This window comes from Anabrus simplex, chromosome 1 (genome assembly GCF_040414725.1).
Source record: "Anabrus simplex isolate iqAnaSimp1 chromosome 1, ASM4041472v1, whole genome shotgun sequence".
NCBI lineage: Eukaryota > Metazoa > Arthropoda > Insecta > Orthoptera > Tettigoniidae > Anabrus > Anabrus simplex.
This window is the reverse complement of record NC_090265.1, coordinates 856,596,265-856,613,920: the sequence shown is the minus strand read 5'-3', so window position 1 is coordinate 856,613,920 and position 17,656 is coordinate 856,596,265. Positions and strand designations below refer to the sequence as shown.

General features: G+C 38.2%; 2 protein-coding genes across 2 annotated transcripts in view; both read right to left on the bottom strand.

Annotated features, from left to right (window-relative positions):
• Positions 1–543: 543 nt before the first annotated feature.
• LOC136874202 (uncharacterized) lies at positions 544–6,544 on the bottom strand. The gene is made up of 3 exons (XM_067147826.2): positions 6,215–6,544; positions 2,871–2,946; positions 544–2,397 (listed from the first exon to the last, which is right to left on the bottom strand). The coding sequence occupies exons 2-3, from the start codon at positions 2,885–2,887 to the stop codon at positions 2,016–2,018; spliced, it is 399 nt and encodes a 132-aa protein (XP_067003927.2). The 5' UTR covers positions 2,888–2,946; positions 6,215–6,544; the 3' UTR covers positions 544–2,015.
• Positions 6,545–7,384: 840 nt separating this feature from the next.
• Positions 7,385–17,656, bottom strand: part of LOC136874195 (uncharacterized) — a 38,573-nt gene continuing 28,301 nt past the window's right edge. The window contains exons 4-7 of the mRNA XM_067147811.2: positions 13,243–13,414; positions 12,944–13,128; positions 8,926–9,094; positions 7,385–8,843 (exon numbers count right to left, since the gene is read on the bottom strand). Coding sequence (XP_067003912.2) covers positions 8,638–8,843; positions 8,926–9,094; positions 12,944–13,128; positions 13,243–13,414 — 732 coding nt within the window. The 3' untranslated portion in view covers positions 7,385–8,637. The remainder of the gene's footprint in view (positions 8,844–8,925; positions 9,095–12,943; positions 13,129–13,242; positions 13,415–17,656) is intronic.

Sequence of the window (17,656 nt, the reverse complement as noted above, 5' to 3'; positions counted from 1 at the left end):
ACTCGAACCTGCAAATCTAGTATTACGAACTGAGCGCATTAGCCATTATGCTACGAGTAAGCTTGGGGTAATTGGGATACATAGGACTAAGTTATACCTGGTGTCTGAAAACTAAAAAAGTAGAAAATTAAATCCCATTTGAAATTATTTCCAAATAGGTTTTGATTTTATATCCTTTTAGAGTTTCTTTGCAAAAGTTTGACGTATAAAATGTGTTCCCTACGCTATCAATGCGAGAGGCTGATGTGACCGTTGCAACTCAAAGGAAGCATTAACCCGTTAACGCCGGAATTTTTTTAATAGAATTTTTATTTGCCTGTTATACATGTTGCTTCTGATTGTGTCTAGAGTATGTATATGAAGTTTTACGGATTTCCGCCCAGTAGTTTCCCCGCGAGGGACCGTGTCCATATGATCACGCTAGGCGGGAGTGGGAGCATTTCATTTTATCATTAATATCTTTGTAAATGTATTATTATTTTAATAGGCGACAAGCACATTCTACAAATTCAACATATAATGTACAAAAACACTTTTGTAAAATATATGGGTACAACAAACCATGAAATGAAAAACGTGAGAGCCATAAGAAAAAGCATTTGTTCATCACTCTATTATCGTTTACCGATTTGGTTGTCTTTTCTTAGCGTTATTCAACTGTATGCTAAGGAACAAAGCAAGGAATGCAGAGTCCAACGTTGCATTTCAAGCACTGGGTACGTACAGTGCTGAAACAGTTAATTCCAGCACATCTACGACGATTACCAGATGCTACTAGATGATTTCTGCCATCTAAGCGAATATCATTGGGGGTGCGACCTTGATGAACCGTTCCAATGGGACGTCCTGCCCCACATGGTGGATTCCTGTACGCCTTGAGATATGTCTGTACGATGTTGCGGCGAAAGTCAAGCTGAGGGATGTCAGCACCTGATCTTCTCATAAGCTGCCAGGCATTATGTGCTGTAACATCGAGCATCCACGTAAATAGGGACCACCACCACTTCTTCCCCCGTATGCCTATGCAGTAGTAGGAGACGTTCTCATCCATTTTGTCCGTTCCTCCCATGTGCTTATTGTATGCCCCGAAAACAGCGGGACGTCTCACACGTACTCTCTTCTTCTCTGTTTGAGAGTAACGTGAAACAGAAGATGCAGGATCTGCGCCGTAGCACGTGGATGCAATGGTTACGACGGAATTGTCAACCCATCTTACAATTCCAATCCCATCTTCCACACGCATGGCGATCTCAAATGTTCCACGGGGCTTCTTCTTCATTTCCATTACTGTGGGAAGAGGACATTCTTTGGGAACACGATTCCCTCTGATAGTCCCAGTCCCTCCATAGCCACGGTGCTTCAGCTGTTGAAGAAGTGTCATGTTTGTGAACAGGTTATCAAATAAAGGCGGAACGGCAGTACTTTGATGTCCTCTGGCAGTTCATCTAACATCAGCATCATGGGAGCTGCACATTTACCGTAGGCCTTTTCGTATTCAGAGTTTCCTTTTGGATTCTTTCCTTGATAAATATCAAAATTGATAAGGTATCCAGAGGATATATTCAAACACCAGACTTTGTAACCGAAACGTATCGGTTTTTCCCCTTATGAATTGCTTGCAGCCATGCCTGCCAAAGTATTTTACCATGCACTCATCGAAATCGAGACTGAGCTCAGGCCTGAACATGGAAACGAATCGCTTTTTCAGAAGATCCATAAGGGGGCGTAATTTCCACATCTTGTCATTGGCAACTGGCTGGGTGCTATCTGCACAATGAATAAATTTACACATATCTAAGAACCTATCTCTGCGCATAGCATTGACAACTAGTTCATTGCGAAAGTCCTCACTTGCTTCCCAGTACGAACGTTTACTGGGAACAGGGTTGTAACCAGACAGCAACAGAATAGCAATAAATACTTTCATTTCCTCTGGCGAGAAATTAGGATCAGGGGAATTTTTATAAAGTGCGTACTATCTTGATTCTTGCAACAGCAGTTCAATAACTTCACCATCAAGTTTCAAAACACTGCACAGGGGATTTATCACGAAACAACGTGTAGTCGGGTTCTGGAAAAACACTCTCTTGATTTAGTAAGTTACACTTATTCCACGAGTAAATGTTTGTTTTCTTCTTCTTGGCAGAAGTGTCTGCTTGTTCAGTATCATCTGTTGCACATCCTCCCAAACGTACATTATTTGTATACACAATTTCCGCCTTGCTGGATAGTTGACGGCCAGTGAGATTGTCAACTAAACCACCACCATCTTCGTCACCTGAATCTTCATCAGATGGTACGTTCACTTCAGGCGGTTCGATGAATATTCCCTTCACCGTTTCCTCTTCACTGTCATCAGCCTCCAAAATATCGAGGACTTCCTTTAGAGTTATGTCCCTGCAAAAAAATCAGGACATGTGTAAAGAAAGCAGGCTATTTACAGTCTAAACGTACTTTTACCTATATTATGGACTAATAGAAATGTCTGATACATTCGCAACTACCGTTGTTTTCGAGCACCGTTATTGAGACGTAGAAGCGAAGGTTAGGGCACAGATATGCCGTAAAACAACATATAATAGCAGTGGGAGTAGGAGAAATAACTTTTAAAATGTTAAAACAGAGACCCCTGATAATATTCTCATAAAATCCTAGCTCATTACATGTGTGATATTTTATAAAATCGAAAGCCACCGCTAGAGCCTAACGTGTTCGTACGATCACGCTAAAATTTCTTGGCATATAATATAGTAGTAAGAACATTTTTCCTCTTGGAAATTATCCAGCATTCAATATGATTTATATAAAATATATCGGTGCAGTTTTCATGGGCTAATATGTGTGAACAGGACTAGAAAACAATTACTTACTTGAAGCACGCATCCATTGTTGATCCTCACAAAGCCACACTCCAACTCACAATGCAATAATGCCGCCAGTTGAGAACTATAACATAATATATCGATCAGGCTGAGTTGCCAGATGTACGTCAAAGAGAATAAAACAATAATTAGTAGATTAAACCCGAAGGATTTGAAAATATACAATATTGTATAAGGCATTGCGATGCGTGATCATATGATCACACACGGTGTTGATGGGTTAATGTTCAAAATCCTGCAATAAAATATCGATCACTGTTACAGTATAATTCTTTTTTCAGTATACTAAGCTAATTTGAGTTGTATGTCATCAGAAATACAGCTAATAATGTTCAGCTCTCAAAACTTGCCCGGCAGGTAAAGTCTTATCGGGCCCTCGAAGTGGCTGATAAATTACGCGCCGGGTAACGGCGTTTTATGCTGCCGATAGCGCTACCTGGGAGTGGTCGAACGGAAACATCCTTTTATGCGGAGGGTAAGTTACGCGCTACTTTACCAGTAGGTGGTAGAACCGGCCCTCGGTAGTGATCCCAATAAAACTTCAACACATTCCAATAGCAAACCAAATTGCACATCAACTTCTACAAAATTGACGACCATCTAATCCATGTCGACTTCAGAATAAAGGAATTGAGAGGGATTATGAGCAGGAGACATACACTCACTATACTTTTTACTTTATCTGAGCTGAATAGTGCAATAAATCAGTGTAAGAATGGTAAGGCTGCCGGGCTAGATGAAATATGTTTTGAGCAAATTAAGCAATTTGGACCTGTTGCTAAACAATGGTTACTAGAAGTGTACAATAACTGTAAAACCCCTGCAAGTTACCACATATGTGGAAGAAAGCCAGAGTAATCGCAGTTCTCAAACCATGAAAAGACCCAAACGATCTGAAAAATTACAGACCTATCTTTATTACTATGTACTGAATAGGTAGAAAACTTTTATGTTTATAATTTATATGTAATCTCAGTTCATGCTACATGAAATTCATAACCCTTAATGCAAATACACACATTGTAAATATAAATATGTATTGAATAGGTGGAAAACTTTTATGTTTATAATTTATATGTATGGGAAGATACTCAACTAGATGAAACATGTCGACATATCATGGCTGTTTGAGACCAACACCACAAGATAGAATCTACTGTTTGACTGGAATCACCCCACCAGATATTAGAAGAAAAGTTGCATCCATGAATGAGAGAACTAAAGCACTTTCCTCATGTGCACACCCATTGTACGGATATGAACCTGCCTACCGAAGATTGAGGTCTAGGAGGAGTTTCCTGAACACAACCGAAGATCTAAACAAATCTGCTCTATCCACAAGGTTGACATTATGGAGAAATCCTCAACTTGCTGGTTGGATGCTACCAATTGAACATCTTCCTCCAGGACAAGAGGAACATTGCTCTACTTGGAAATCATTGAACAGGCTTCGCACTGGGGTTGGTAGATCAAGAATCAATATGGTAAAGTGGGGCTTTCCTGGCACATCCAGGCTATGTGAATGTGGTGAAGACCAAACCACAGCTCATTTCATGAACTGTAGTAAGTGTCGTTTAAGTTGCACAATGGAGGACTTGATGACTGCGACACCTAATGCCCGTGACTATGCAAAATTCTGGGCAGACACTATTTGATATGAGCCGCTGAGAGCCAAAGTGGTCTAAGTCAATTTTTTCCCATTCTGAGAAATTAAAGGTTTCGTGTTGTGAAAATTCAGGCTTTACAAGAATTCATGATTCATTTGATGAAATATGCAGATGATATATTAAAATTACATTTAATAAAGACATTGTAGTTATTTGTTCCTTAAATTGCTTTTTATCGTTCCTAAAATTTGGAGTACCACTTTTCCTGACAGCAGTTTACTTATAGAGAAAGATAAAGTGGTACAAATCAAGAGTTGGTGAAGTTGAGTAAAAGGAAAATGTATAGGTTGTGTTTTAACCTCTAATATGGCAATGTATTTATAAAATAATTGTTAACAAAACATAATGTTGTACAGTAGATATGAAACGGCATGTACGGCTTCCATTACAACTTTTTCTCTCAAAGATTGAGCTAAAATAATTGTTCTGTTGTTAAATGCCAGCTTCACAATCTGGTCTAATAGTTCAGCAGTACGGATACTCATAAATTATAAATAAATTGTTTTGCCCAAATGTCAAAATTTCTTAAAATTAAATTATCATGCTGAAATTTAAACAGACTTTATAATGGAAGATGCCAGTTTACTCAGTTTCACAATCTACGTCATCTTCCGAATTCACAGTTGTCAGTTGATTGAAGAAAGTGTGGTGTACCAGAGGAATGTATGGGAGAAGGGTCATCATGCCTCTCTTTTTAGTCTTGGTGACAGGTTGCTCGGCTTTGTTGAGAGGGATGAGTTGAACACCAGACAAACGAGGACGGCCATGAACACGATGTGAAGGAGTAATGTCCGAAGTTTTGTAAGGGATTCCTTCATCCAGAGATTCCTTGTAGAGAATGAGATGAAAATGAAGCCATTGAACATGAAGCTAACTGAACTTTCCATTTTGCGTGTTCATCTTTCTATATGTTTCCCTTCGTCGCCATAAGACGTATCTGTGTCGGTGCGACGTAAAAAAAACCTTTCACTTTTCTCTATGTCTTTTGTTGAAACAAAGTCATTCAGAGCCATTCTATAAATGGCAAAGGGTTGTTTTTTCCTTGCCTTTTGAATGGTATTACACCAATCATCCGGAGTGAAATTTTTTTGCAGATCTTGATTTTCTCTCGATAACTCCAAAATCACGATTGTTTGGAAGAAAGGAGTGTCGTTACAGCATGAACTATGAGTGAATTTCCCTTATAAAGACTATTTTTATTTTTAATAACACCTGAATATTAAAAATCTAAATAAAGAAAACAATACCGATACTTACTAGCACAGTTACAAGGACTTTTTGATTTTAGAACGTAAATAACAACGATAATGAACACAGAACAACACAACCTTGTGGCCGTGACGCTTGTCTTATACCACTATTCCTGTAAATGCACTCTACTCTAGCATGATGGGAAGAATGCATCTAGCACACTCAAGTGTCTCCCATGGGAGTTATTGTTTTACCACTTCTTCACAACAAATTTTCATGCATTAAAAGTGCACTGAGTGGTATAACTCAAAAACTGACATTTCTTGACTTAGACCACTTTGGCTCTCAGCGGCTCATATGTATGTCATTAAGTACTATTATGTTAGGTAAAATATATGCTTCTGATACGAATAAATAAAGTTCCGTACTTACAGCACCATTTGTCTAGACAACTTTAGGTTACTGAGTTCTCACCTGACATCACATGTGACATGCTTGTTCTTTGTTCCAACATGTCACATTGCCTGAAATGGCTTCCTCTGATCTACGTAAAGTGACATTCCCTTCTCTTCTCCACACTCTTTCGCATTCATCTGGGGACCGCAGAGGCATCCGTGTTCATTTGGGTCAATGGAATAGATTTACCCTTCTTTCATCCTCTCCTATTCTTAAAATGCTGGGCTGAGTGGCTCAAGACAGTTGGCAGGTTTGATCCTGGTTCAGTCCGGTGGTATTTGAAGGTGCTGAAATATGTCATTTTCATGTCAGTAGATTTACTGGCACTTAAAATAACCCCTGCAAGACTAAATTCTGGCACCATGGTGTCTCCAAAAACCATAAAAGTAGCTGGTAGGATGAAAAGCAAATAACATTATTATTATTATTATCTTAATCTTAAAACGTTTTTTTCATTCATCTTCATACCATATTTATGAAGACTGGTACTTCAGTAGTGGCAATACTTCTGTATATACATCATGAAATGAACCCAGTGGGTTTTGCGTATACCACACATTAAGTTATTACCTCACTTACCTCACAGTTCATGGACTCTCACATCCAACATTCAATAAATGTGCTGTGCTGCAAAGAAGTGTGTCATCTGTGAGCTGGTGGTTTCAACGTGTGTAACCACGATGTTCTTGAAAGAGACAACAGTATAGTTAGATGAAGATTGAATATGTTTACAGCTGTATAGTGCAATATTGTCATCATTATCTTTGTGAGGCATGCAGGGAATCAGCATTGCCTCACAAAACAGTGGCACAATGGGTAAAATCCTTCAATGATGGATGCCATCATGCCTCTGCAGGGCTGCCCTGGTGTAAGTGAAGAGGACATGCAGTTTGCTGTTGTGTTGCTGGTGACAGATGAAAACTAAAAAATTCATGAATTAGCTTTTGAAACAGGAATAACACCCAAGACTGTGCTTCATATCCTGAAGGAGTGCCGGGAAACGAGAAAAATGGGTTGCCAAAATCAGAACTTGAAAGGTATTTTTACAAGTCCTCATTGCAATTGGCTTATTCCCCAAGTACAATATCATATTTTGTCCTTGTGCAAAGTGTTGTTATTACTAATCTAGCACTGGTTAGAGGCTGGGGGTCTTGAAAAGAAAGCAATAAGAATCATAAAAAACTGAAGTACATTGATAGAAAATTTATTGTCAGAAAATTCCTCCAAAACAAATTACACTCTTTTAAATCCAGAGAGCTTTGAACTTTCTGGTAGTCTTTATATGAATCCTTCCTCCCCCTTGAATTGTATCTTATTATGGAGTGACCTTGCTATTACATATTTAAGCTTGCACCATCTTCGTAATAAATTTAAAAACTCTCTTACAAAATTAACTGCGTAGTAATCCTGTTTACCAGGAGGCCCTAATGTAAATATATATCAAGTGAGTATTAATATTGTGCCTTCTGTGTATAATATATTATCATTTGTTATTATTAGGTCATAAATAAGCTTCTTGTGGAGTCCTGTATTTATGTGTACATCATTCGCTCAAAAATTGGCCATCACAGAGGACGACTTTCTTTCAAAATAATCCTGTTTGAAATAGGATGAACATATAGTGCATGTGGTACAATTCCAAGTAACATCTCTTTGGCCACTGTGTACTAATATCCCCACATTCCAAGAATGTATAAAATTAAATATTTCTTTGCTGGCCAATTTTTGTGTGGTTGAGTGTACAAGCAGAACCACTTCTTGTGTAAAAAACATAATGAGCACAATCTCTGATCCCATTCGTTATGTATTGGTATTTTTTTAATAGTAAATCGACTGATGATGATGAGTAATGTGATATTAATTTGAGTTATGAAATCCACTAGGAAATTTTTGGTGGGAACAGATTTTTTTCTCTAGTTAATTACTCATATATCTTAAATCTAATTGTGTACATTTAAATGCTATTATGTTCAAGAATAGAAACTATGCATGTTCATTAGTTGTGCAAGCTGAAGTGAAATCGTGGGAAATCTTTCTTCGAAGTGACCTTTTTTCTCATTTTTACATACTTCAAGAAAATTGTTTTAAGATACTTTGTTCCAAGTTTAGCAACACTTAACCCAATCCCAGTACACAGGTATGCAGAGCTGATGTACTAGGAGTCTCGAATTCCTAAATGATGCATCAGTAAAACCAGCAATGAAATGGAACTTCGATTCACTTGATAGCAACATCATGAGATGGTACTACAAGTAGCAGTGGACCTTCCTCTGGTATGATGATCCTGCTCTTAGTAACGGTAGAATTGTTCAACCAACTTTGGCCAGCTTGTTATTGTTGCATAGTCTGCAACAGCTGACAGAATGTGTAATATGAAGTGACATTTTATCACTTCCAGCCAGCTGGACTACAGTCTCATATATTCTTAATAAAATGGTTAATCACCGTAAATGAATGATAGAGTTATTGTTGCCAACTATTTGGTATTTTGTGGGCTGTATCAGTGCCGGCATTTGCTGCCTTTTAAAACGTCGCCTCCAATGACAACATAACCAGGCACTTGCAGGTAGAAGTGCCAGAGCTGCCGGTATGAGGAACAGAAGATGCAGTGACCAGGAACTATCCTCATAACCCAGAGCTGAGTCTGCTGCAACAAGACATACAAAATTCAAGTTAGTGATAAATAATAGGTGATACTGAGCTATTGGATTAGCAGAAATAATACTCACTAGATATGTTGTTAGGAAGAACAGTGAGCTGTATATCTTTAGCTGTACTCCAAGTCTGACTCAGTGCAACACACATATAGCAACCTGAATCAAGAAGTGTTGTCCGTGAAAGACTCAATTTGGTGTAGTACATGGTACCTTGTCGCACTTGGCCCGTTGATTTCAGTGGCTGTGAACAAGATCATACTATTGGTGTTTGCATGAATGTAGATGGATCTATCAGTTCAGTAAAATACCCGCTAACTTGGAGGACCCTGAACAAGAGAAAGAGATATCACTTTGTTAACTTGGCAGGCACATGCACAGTACTGTACTGTATATTGGCAGCTTCTTGTGCATACTCATCAACTTTTGGTGAGGAAGTTCTAGACAGGGTTAACATTCCACAATGACCATGATTAATATCGTCAGCCTCGTGTTCTTATGATGTATAGCAAGGGTGAACTGAAAGACAGATTCAGATTACTCAAATATACTGTCATACATTTGGCTGAAGTTATAAGCGACAATTCGCATCCTGTGACAAATAGTAGATTTCCTTTGTCCCCTCTTGATCAAATAATAATTACGGTATGCTTTCACACTACTGGGTCTTATCAGAATTTTACTGGTGACTGTATTTGCATCTATAAAAACACCGCTACCAGTAACTGAGCATAACACATGTTGTAATACTGCAGGTCTACTTAGTTTGGCGGTGGGCATATACAGTACTGTACTTTTATTGTGGGATTGTTGGAATTAACAGGTTCTGTATGTTAATTACACAGTATTTATTGCTATACTGCTGTCAAATAATATTTATATTCTGGAATACAGTACGTTTACAAGGCTTGGTGCATATTGAGCCATGCATGACAGGTACGACTGATGCATGCAGAGGTGCCAACCTCTGAAGTATGTTATCAGTAATCTCTCTCACAATGTTTTTAAAATCAAATCCAAAGCATACTCCTCCCTTCCTGATAGTGACACTTCCTTTGCCCTTCCTGTCAGCAATCTAATCTAATTTAAATTATATCATACTACAGAATAAAATTTGCACATTACCAGTTAGTTATGTGATAAACCGTTCTTTGTAAGCTAGCTTGTTTTGCACCCATCAGCTACTTTTCAGTGTACGTTTTCTTGGAAGCATCCTCCTACCCCCTTGCCCCCTCTTGTGATGGTATTTTTCACTTCTGAACCATAAGCGATTTATATGTAGCTGTGCTTAATGTAGCCCTGAATTGCCTGATATTTTCCATCAACAATGAAAACACTTCCTGTGAGAGAGTTGCTGTCAGGTAACAAATATAAAAATTACATAAGGGTTTACAATGGAAAAGAGCAATGAATTTCACAGTGCTCACGGATAGCAAAAGTCTGATGATGATGATGCTTGTAGTAAACGGGCCTAATATCCAGTAACTATTGAATATGGATCGTTGCCAACTCACAAGGTGTGAAATGTGGTTTGGGCAGTAATGCTCGAAAGGATTGAATAGTTTTCCTTCTATCCTTTTTCTCGTAGAAATTTTTCATGATGTCACTTTTCCGTAATAATTTCACCTTTGGCCGTAATGTCGTAATCGTGAGGTGATATCCGTAATAATTACGGACAATTCGTAATAGTTGGCACCTCTGTGCATGTTTCATTAGAAATCTGCAAACATTCCTCAGATTCTTCTGACTGTCCTCAAACCGTATGAAAGTGAAATCGACAACTGCAAGAACACCTCTTAAGAATCTCAAATTCTCAATGCATGAACGCTTGAAATACAACAAATTACATGTGTGCATGCATTTGACAGTATGTGTTGAACAGTTGAGAATTATTGTAATCCCTGCACTTTGATGGATGTGTTTAAGGCTCACTGGTGGTAGTGGATAGATTACTAAATCTGTGGACAACAGGTACAACATTATATTGATCACTGATAGATAAATATCAGATACTCTTCCTATAGTAATAGTTCTACTCACTCTCAGCTGTATAATACTCTTGGGCTCCACCAAGTGAAATGATTGTAAACATTGCCAGATTCAAGATACCGAGCTCGATAGCTGCAGTCGCTTTAAGTGCGGCCAGTATCCAGTATTCGGGAGATAGTAGGTTAGAACCCCACTGTAGGCAGCCCTGAAGACTGTTTTCCGTGGTTTCCTACTTTCACACCAGGCCATGGCCGCTTCCTTCCCACTCCTAGCCCTTTCCTGTCCCATTGTCGCTATAAGACCTATCTGTGTTGGTGCGACGTAAGGTAAGTAGCAAAAAAGATTCAAGAGATACAATCTGCTTACAGCAACCTGTCAAATAAGTCACATTACTTCAATTAAGGATATAGTAATATAGGAACATATTTTTGCTTCATCTCCAGCCTAGACAAAAATAATTTCTGTCTGTGTTAATATAAGTCAGTCTGTATCTTACTTTCAGATCAGTAGAACTGAAGTCTTTGTGTTATTACAGACATCAGATTTATATGCTTTAAAAATTGCCAAAATATTCATGTAACTATACTGTCTTTATGTTAAAATATGCACTTATATCTATCTAACTTCACACATTTATACGACATTCAGACGGGTAATACCTTTATTACACTTAAATGATTTAGCTTAATTCATTTTTGCATGTACAATTAATGAATAAACAAACAAATAGACTGGGGAATTTTCAGAATAAAGAGCAGAATCCTGTAGTAGTTAAAAGAAAAGTACTTGTTGCAAAAGTAAGTACAGTTGAAGCGTGTGGCCGAATAAAGGTCTATGTTTCACCCAGCGTGTTTCGAGTTATGAGCTTGAAAAAGTTGGAGAGCTTCAGTATGCCTGGCGGTAGGCAAGTGCACACGTAGACCCTTATTCCACATAAGCTAATTCTCTAACATAACTTGTGGAAATCATGTCCATAGATCTTACTCCGCCAAACACTCAACATGGGTAAAAATATAACATAGCCCTTATTCGGCTGCACGCTTCAATTGTTGAAATGAAAATTTGCTCTCAGAGAAGAAATCATAGGATGCTCTCCTCTATCACATAATCCCTACACCAAGTATTTTGGAGTGTCCGATTATTCAAGAAACACTTGATGGATAGCGCTGCTAAACTCAGGGCAAGGAACAAGATCTTTCAGAAATTTGCGGGATATTCATGTGAAACCTTGGCATGTACTCTTCAGTCATCAGCAATTGGGTTGGTATATTCTTCAGCTGAGTAGTATTCTTCTGTTTGGCTGAACAGTCTATATGTTAAGAAAATTGACACAGTCGTGAACCAGACAATGCACATGGTCAATGGTGCAGTCAAATCTACTCCAGTTTTTTTATTACGAATTTTGAGTTACATACCACCTCCAAGAATATGAAGACTAAATAATCTGGTGCATGAGTTTAAGAAAATATTAATTTAAATTAAATTAGGTTTGGATATCTGAAATCAAGATCTCCTTCCATTCAACCTGCCAGGGAGCTCATCAATAGGTCCCATCATAGATTTTGTGAGTGGCAACTGGAGTGGAACAACACAGGTCCAATTGAGTGGTAGGCCTTATTCAGTATTCAGCTTCCATTAGCTGGTTATAATTTACCAAGGAAAATCTGAGTTGCCCTCAACAGAGTTTGCACACCAATCATGGGCGGTGTGGCTCATTGCTCCCCTGAATGCGACTGTGGTGAGGAAAAGCAGACACTCCAGCATGCTACTGAATATCCAAAGAGATCATACTTGGGGGGCCATTGGAAGATTTTGTGTGGACTACAAATGAAACTATTCAGTGGTTGGCTGATTTAGATTTAAGTTTATGAACTTCATTGATTGTATAGTGTTTTTTTTTTTCTTTCTCAATTACTTGCTTGTTATTTGTTTTGTATTTGTATGTATAACATGGTTCACTAGCCTTAAGATAAATAAATAACTCACTCCAGACAAGAACGTATGGGTACTCAATAATTTCATATATAGAGTGTTATTCAGACACAATAACCAAGCAATAACTACATTCTAAAGATACTTTATTTCATGAAGATTGCCTACATACCTTATAATGGACTCCTTGGTATACAATATGTTCTGAGTCATTAGTCATGCCATTCAAACGAAGCAGCCATCGTAGATCAACATATTGTTCACTAAGCACACGGCAGTGAAAGACAGCTGGCATTCCCTCCAAAACTGTCAAGTTATTTGGAGACACTTCTGGTAGTTCCGGTGGCCTTTGTGGTTCTAAAGGAAAACATAATATTTTATGTAACAGTGCAATAGGATTTAATTAATTGGGGCAAAGTTACATACTTTTAGCTTTCTTTCCAACTTCTCTATAAAAGGAAATTATCTCACCCTTGATCTCCAAATGAAATAGAACTAACATTGTTCTAACATCGTGTATGCAACGGTATATTCCTGACTGGTGACTAGTAGCGTTGTTCATGCGAAGAATAGAGGAACAACTTTTACATATTGTAGTCCACTGTGAACACATAGGCCAGCGTTGATCCATAGTACTGCACTTCTGTAATACAAAATTATTTTGCACCATGTTATGGCTAAGACTAGAAGAGATCTGAAAACTGACTGAATAATCATAAATGGTAGAAACTGACTCAATCAAAAGGCTTAGAAACAAAACACAATCTATGGGTTATTTTATAAAACCAGATACTAAGCTAAGGGTCTGTGTCTAATAATAAGCAGTGAAAGATAGAAAAACATTATGTTCATACAATTCATGCTTTTATTTTGATTTGATATAGCATCATCATCATCATCATAATCATCAATTTCCTTTTTCCCAGCTCCATCCAACTTGGGATGCTAGCAGCACGTTTCCACTTTCCTGTACCCAACTACCATTGCTGCTTTTCATCTGTTTTCCAATCCAGGTTCTTTCTTATTATGCAATCAAGTCTAACAAACTATTTTTCTTCTTCCTTCAATCTTAGACTCCATCATCTGCTTTGGTATTGTATCCTCTTAACATGTCCAAACCATCTCAATTTATTTCCCTCCATTCTGTCTGAAAGTCTTTGTACTCTGATTTCCTTTCTGACATCCTCATTTTTACCTTATCCTTTCTTTTCTTTTCTTTCCTTTCCTATCATCTTAAAAATTTTGTCTCACTGGCCTGAATTTCCTCTCCTGTCTTTTCATTAGTGTCCAGGTCTCTGCTGCATATATCAGTGTGGGACAATAATACATCTTATAAATCACTTCTTTACACTCCTTGGTACTTCTTCCAGATCTGATATGTCATCATCATTTTCCTTTTTCCAGCTCCATCCAACTCAGGATGTTAGTGGCACCTTTCCATCTTCCTCTATCTAACTGCCATTGCTGCTCTTTATTTGATTTCCAATGCAGGTTCCTCATACTCTGTTCCTCATACCCTATTTTATCCTATTGCTGATCTCCATGTCCAGTCTTGCATCAGTTAACTTCCCAAGTACCTGAAGCTTTCCACAATTTCAAGCCCCTCTCCCTAATTTTTTCAGTACTCTTCCCTTCTCTTTCTACTCTCATCAACACCATTATCCTGTGGGTATAAGCATGTGATCTACTGGTAAGCTGCCCATGCAGTTAGGGGCGCGCAGCTGTGAGCTTGCATCCGGGAGATAGTGGGTTCGAACTGTTGGCAGCCCTGAAGATGGTTTTCTGTGGTTTCTCATTTTCACACCAGGCAAATGCTGGGGCTGTACCTTAATTAAGGCCATGACCGCTTCCTTCCCACTCCTAGGTGTTTTCTATCCCATTGTCGCCATAAGATCTATCTGTGTCAGTGTGATGTAAAGCATAATTGCAAAAAATAAGAGGGAGAGAGAGGAGAAAAAGAAGTATGTTACCTCAAAATAATGTTTAACTTTCTAACATAACTATCAATTTTTAGAGATTTTGAAGCACAGGAATTTTGCCCTGAAGAAAGGATTCTGACATGGATCACTCATTTAAGCACTCTTAAATGCTAACTAACTGTGTTTGAATTTCACTCGCCTATCCTGTGCTTAGAAGGTAAGACATTATTGATAAATGTTAATACATTTCAACAAAATAAAATTAGTCCTCTTATTTCTCTTATATACGTTCATATAATATCAGAACTATTTTGTGGTGTGATAAGGACCAACATCTCTGGTCAAGATTTAAAGGATTCCTTGGTAATGTAGAAGAAAATGTGAAAAAAATTGATCTAAACCACTTTTGGTGTAAGGTAATGAATGGTACATCAATTTAATACCTATACTAAATTTAAATTAAATGCAATTATTTCTTTTTTCACTGCTGTGGCTTAGAAATTAATACTGAAAAATATTACAGGATACAAATGAGTCATTTAGCTGCAAAAGCAGGTCTCTGAAACACAAAATGTTTCAAGAGAAACATAAAACACTATAATGCTATAGTATGTGCCTATTTTAAAACTGAAAGTCTGGGAAGAAATTGTACAAGATAGATACAGATAAGACTCAAATACAAATGTTCAGTACTTAACATTTAATTTCTCTTGTTCCTTCTGAAACATAGGGGATCTGTGAAACTTGTCCATTGTGGTCTTCAATATGCTAATGCTTTAACCTCCTTTTAATTATTCTTCATTTCAGAGACTTCTCCCTTCACAGTTCTTTCCTGTGTCTTTCTTGAATGACCTCTCTCTCAGGCTCCTTGGGGGGGATGGGGTTCCAATCCAGAGCCACCTTTTCCACTGATCCAATCGGTTTTCTCTGTGTGTGGCCAATCCGGTTTTCTTATAATTTAATATATTTTATATTGTGTTGAATGGTGGAACATACCTCAAACTCTATCTTATTGGCCAATCCACTTCAAATTTCTCCTTTTAATATTGATTGCAACTGGAACCTGATAGATAGCTTTCCTTTCTTCACTGGACATAGTTTCTAGCCATTTGATGTTAATGATGCATTTCAGACAATAATTTATAAAAGTCTGTAGTGAGTTTTTGAAGGTCTGTAATTTTCCACATTTTACATGCATATAAAACAACTGATTTAACGTTTGTGTCAAATACAAGTACTTCTTGTACTTTCACTCTGAATACAGTTGCACGAATGCTCTGTTTGCTTATGCAATTTCGCATTTCACATCTTCCTCTGCTCCACCACCTTTGGCCACAGCACTTTGCACGTAGATACACGTTTCTGGCTGTGTAATCTCAACACAAGATTTGTATTTCTCCCTTCTTTCTAATATTTTAATATAACATTGTCAAGCACTAGTAAGAATAATGTCAGAGAGAGAATGATTCCTCATGCAATCTATTTGTAACACTCATAAAAATCTGTAACCTTTCCTTCATATAATATCTTGCATCTAGCTTAAATCTTTCATAATGATATTTAAGATCTTCCGTGGCATACCAGGATATCACAGTATTTCCCACATCACAGATTTATTTTTTGAATCAAATGCTTTTACAAACTGCATGAATGTCAAATTACATTGGGCTCTGGCATTTAGCACTTTGTTCAAGAATACTGATAATTCCTGGGGTATTTACAAGATCACCCAGACCAGCAGTTTAGGAGTAGCCAACCTCTTAAGCCAGAGGCCCCAGCTTTGATTCCTGGCTAGAGTTACCAACCGTCCGGCTTTTGCCGGACATGTCCTGCTTTTCAATCATTATGGTTATGCCCGGCCGGCATTTCTAATTTATCGACATTGTCCAGCATTTTTCGTTACAAGATTGCTCACTTAGGTTTTAGGCTGAAGACAGCATGTTATTGTATCGTACATCAACTCCATGTGCTCAGGGCGCTACTTCCGAGGGTGGAAATAAGTAATACTAATATTCGATATATTGAACTCGAAGTCCAGGCATCGATCAACCAATCAACGCGCTTCATTTCCACGTGTATGTTGAGAGAAACCGGAAGTGTCGAGAGCTACAGTTTACATGTGCTTGCCGTATGATTTGCAGCTATCGTGTTTGGTTATCTCGTTGTCACCGTAAATTATAGTGCGAGTATGCAGCGAGTGGAGTGAAATATTAATCTCATTGCATCCTATTACGTACCGGTATGTCATCTTTGCAACCTGAAAGGAGTGAATCTAAAAAAAGACAGTGTAAATTTTTGGATAAACTAAAACATAAGTATCCTTGCTTTACTCACGGACACAGTGAAAGTGAAGCGAAATGTGCAGTGTGTGATAGTTATGTTAATGTCGGATACAAAGGTGTTGGTGACTTCAAAAGACACGTTAACAGTGAAAAACACAAAAAGACGGTGAGAACTAGGTCAATATCATGTTCAATGTTATCATTTGTCACTCCCAAATATTCACCAGATGATAAAAAAGTTCAAGCCGCAGAAGCTACAATGTCATTTCATACTGTTTTCCATCACCAGTCGTACAAATCAATGGACTGCACAGCTAAATTGAATAAGAGTATGTTCTTAGGTTCTGAAGTAGCACAGAAACTGACCTGTGGAAGAACTAAAACAGAAGCCATAATAAATAATGTTATTGCTCCTCACTCGACAGATGTCCGACTCGTTGGCTGAATGGTCAGCGTACTGGCCTTCGGTTCAGAGGGTCCAGGGTTCGATTCCCGGCCGGGTCGGGGATTTTAACCTTCATTGGTTAATTCCAATGGCCCGGGGGCTGGGTGTTTGTGATGTCCCCAACATCCCTGCAACTCACACACCACACATAACACTATCCTCCACCACAATGACACGCAGTTACCTACAAATGGCAGATGCCGCCCACCCTCATCGGAGGGTCTGCCTTACAAGGGCTG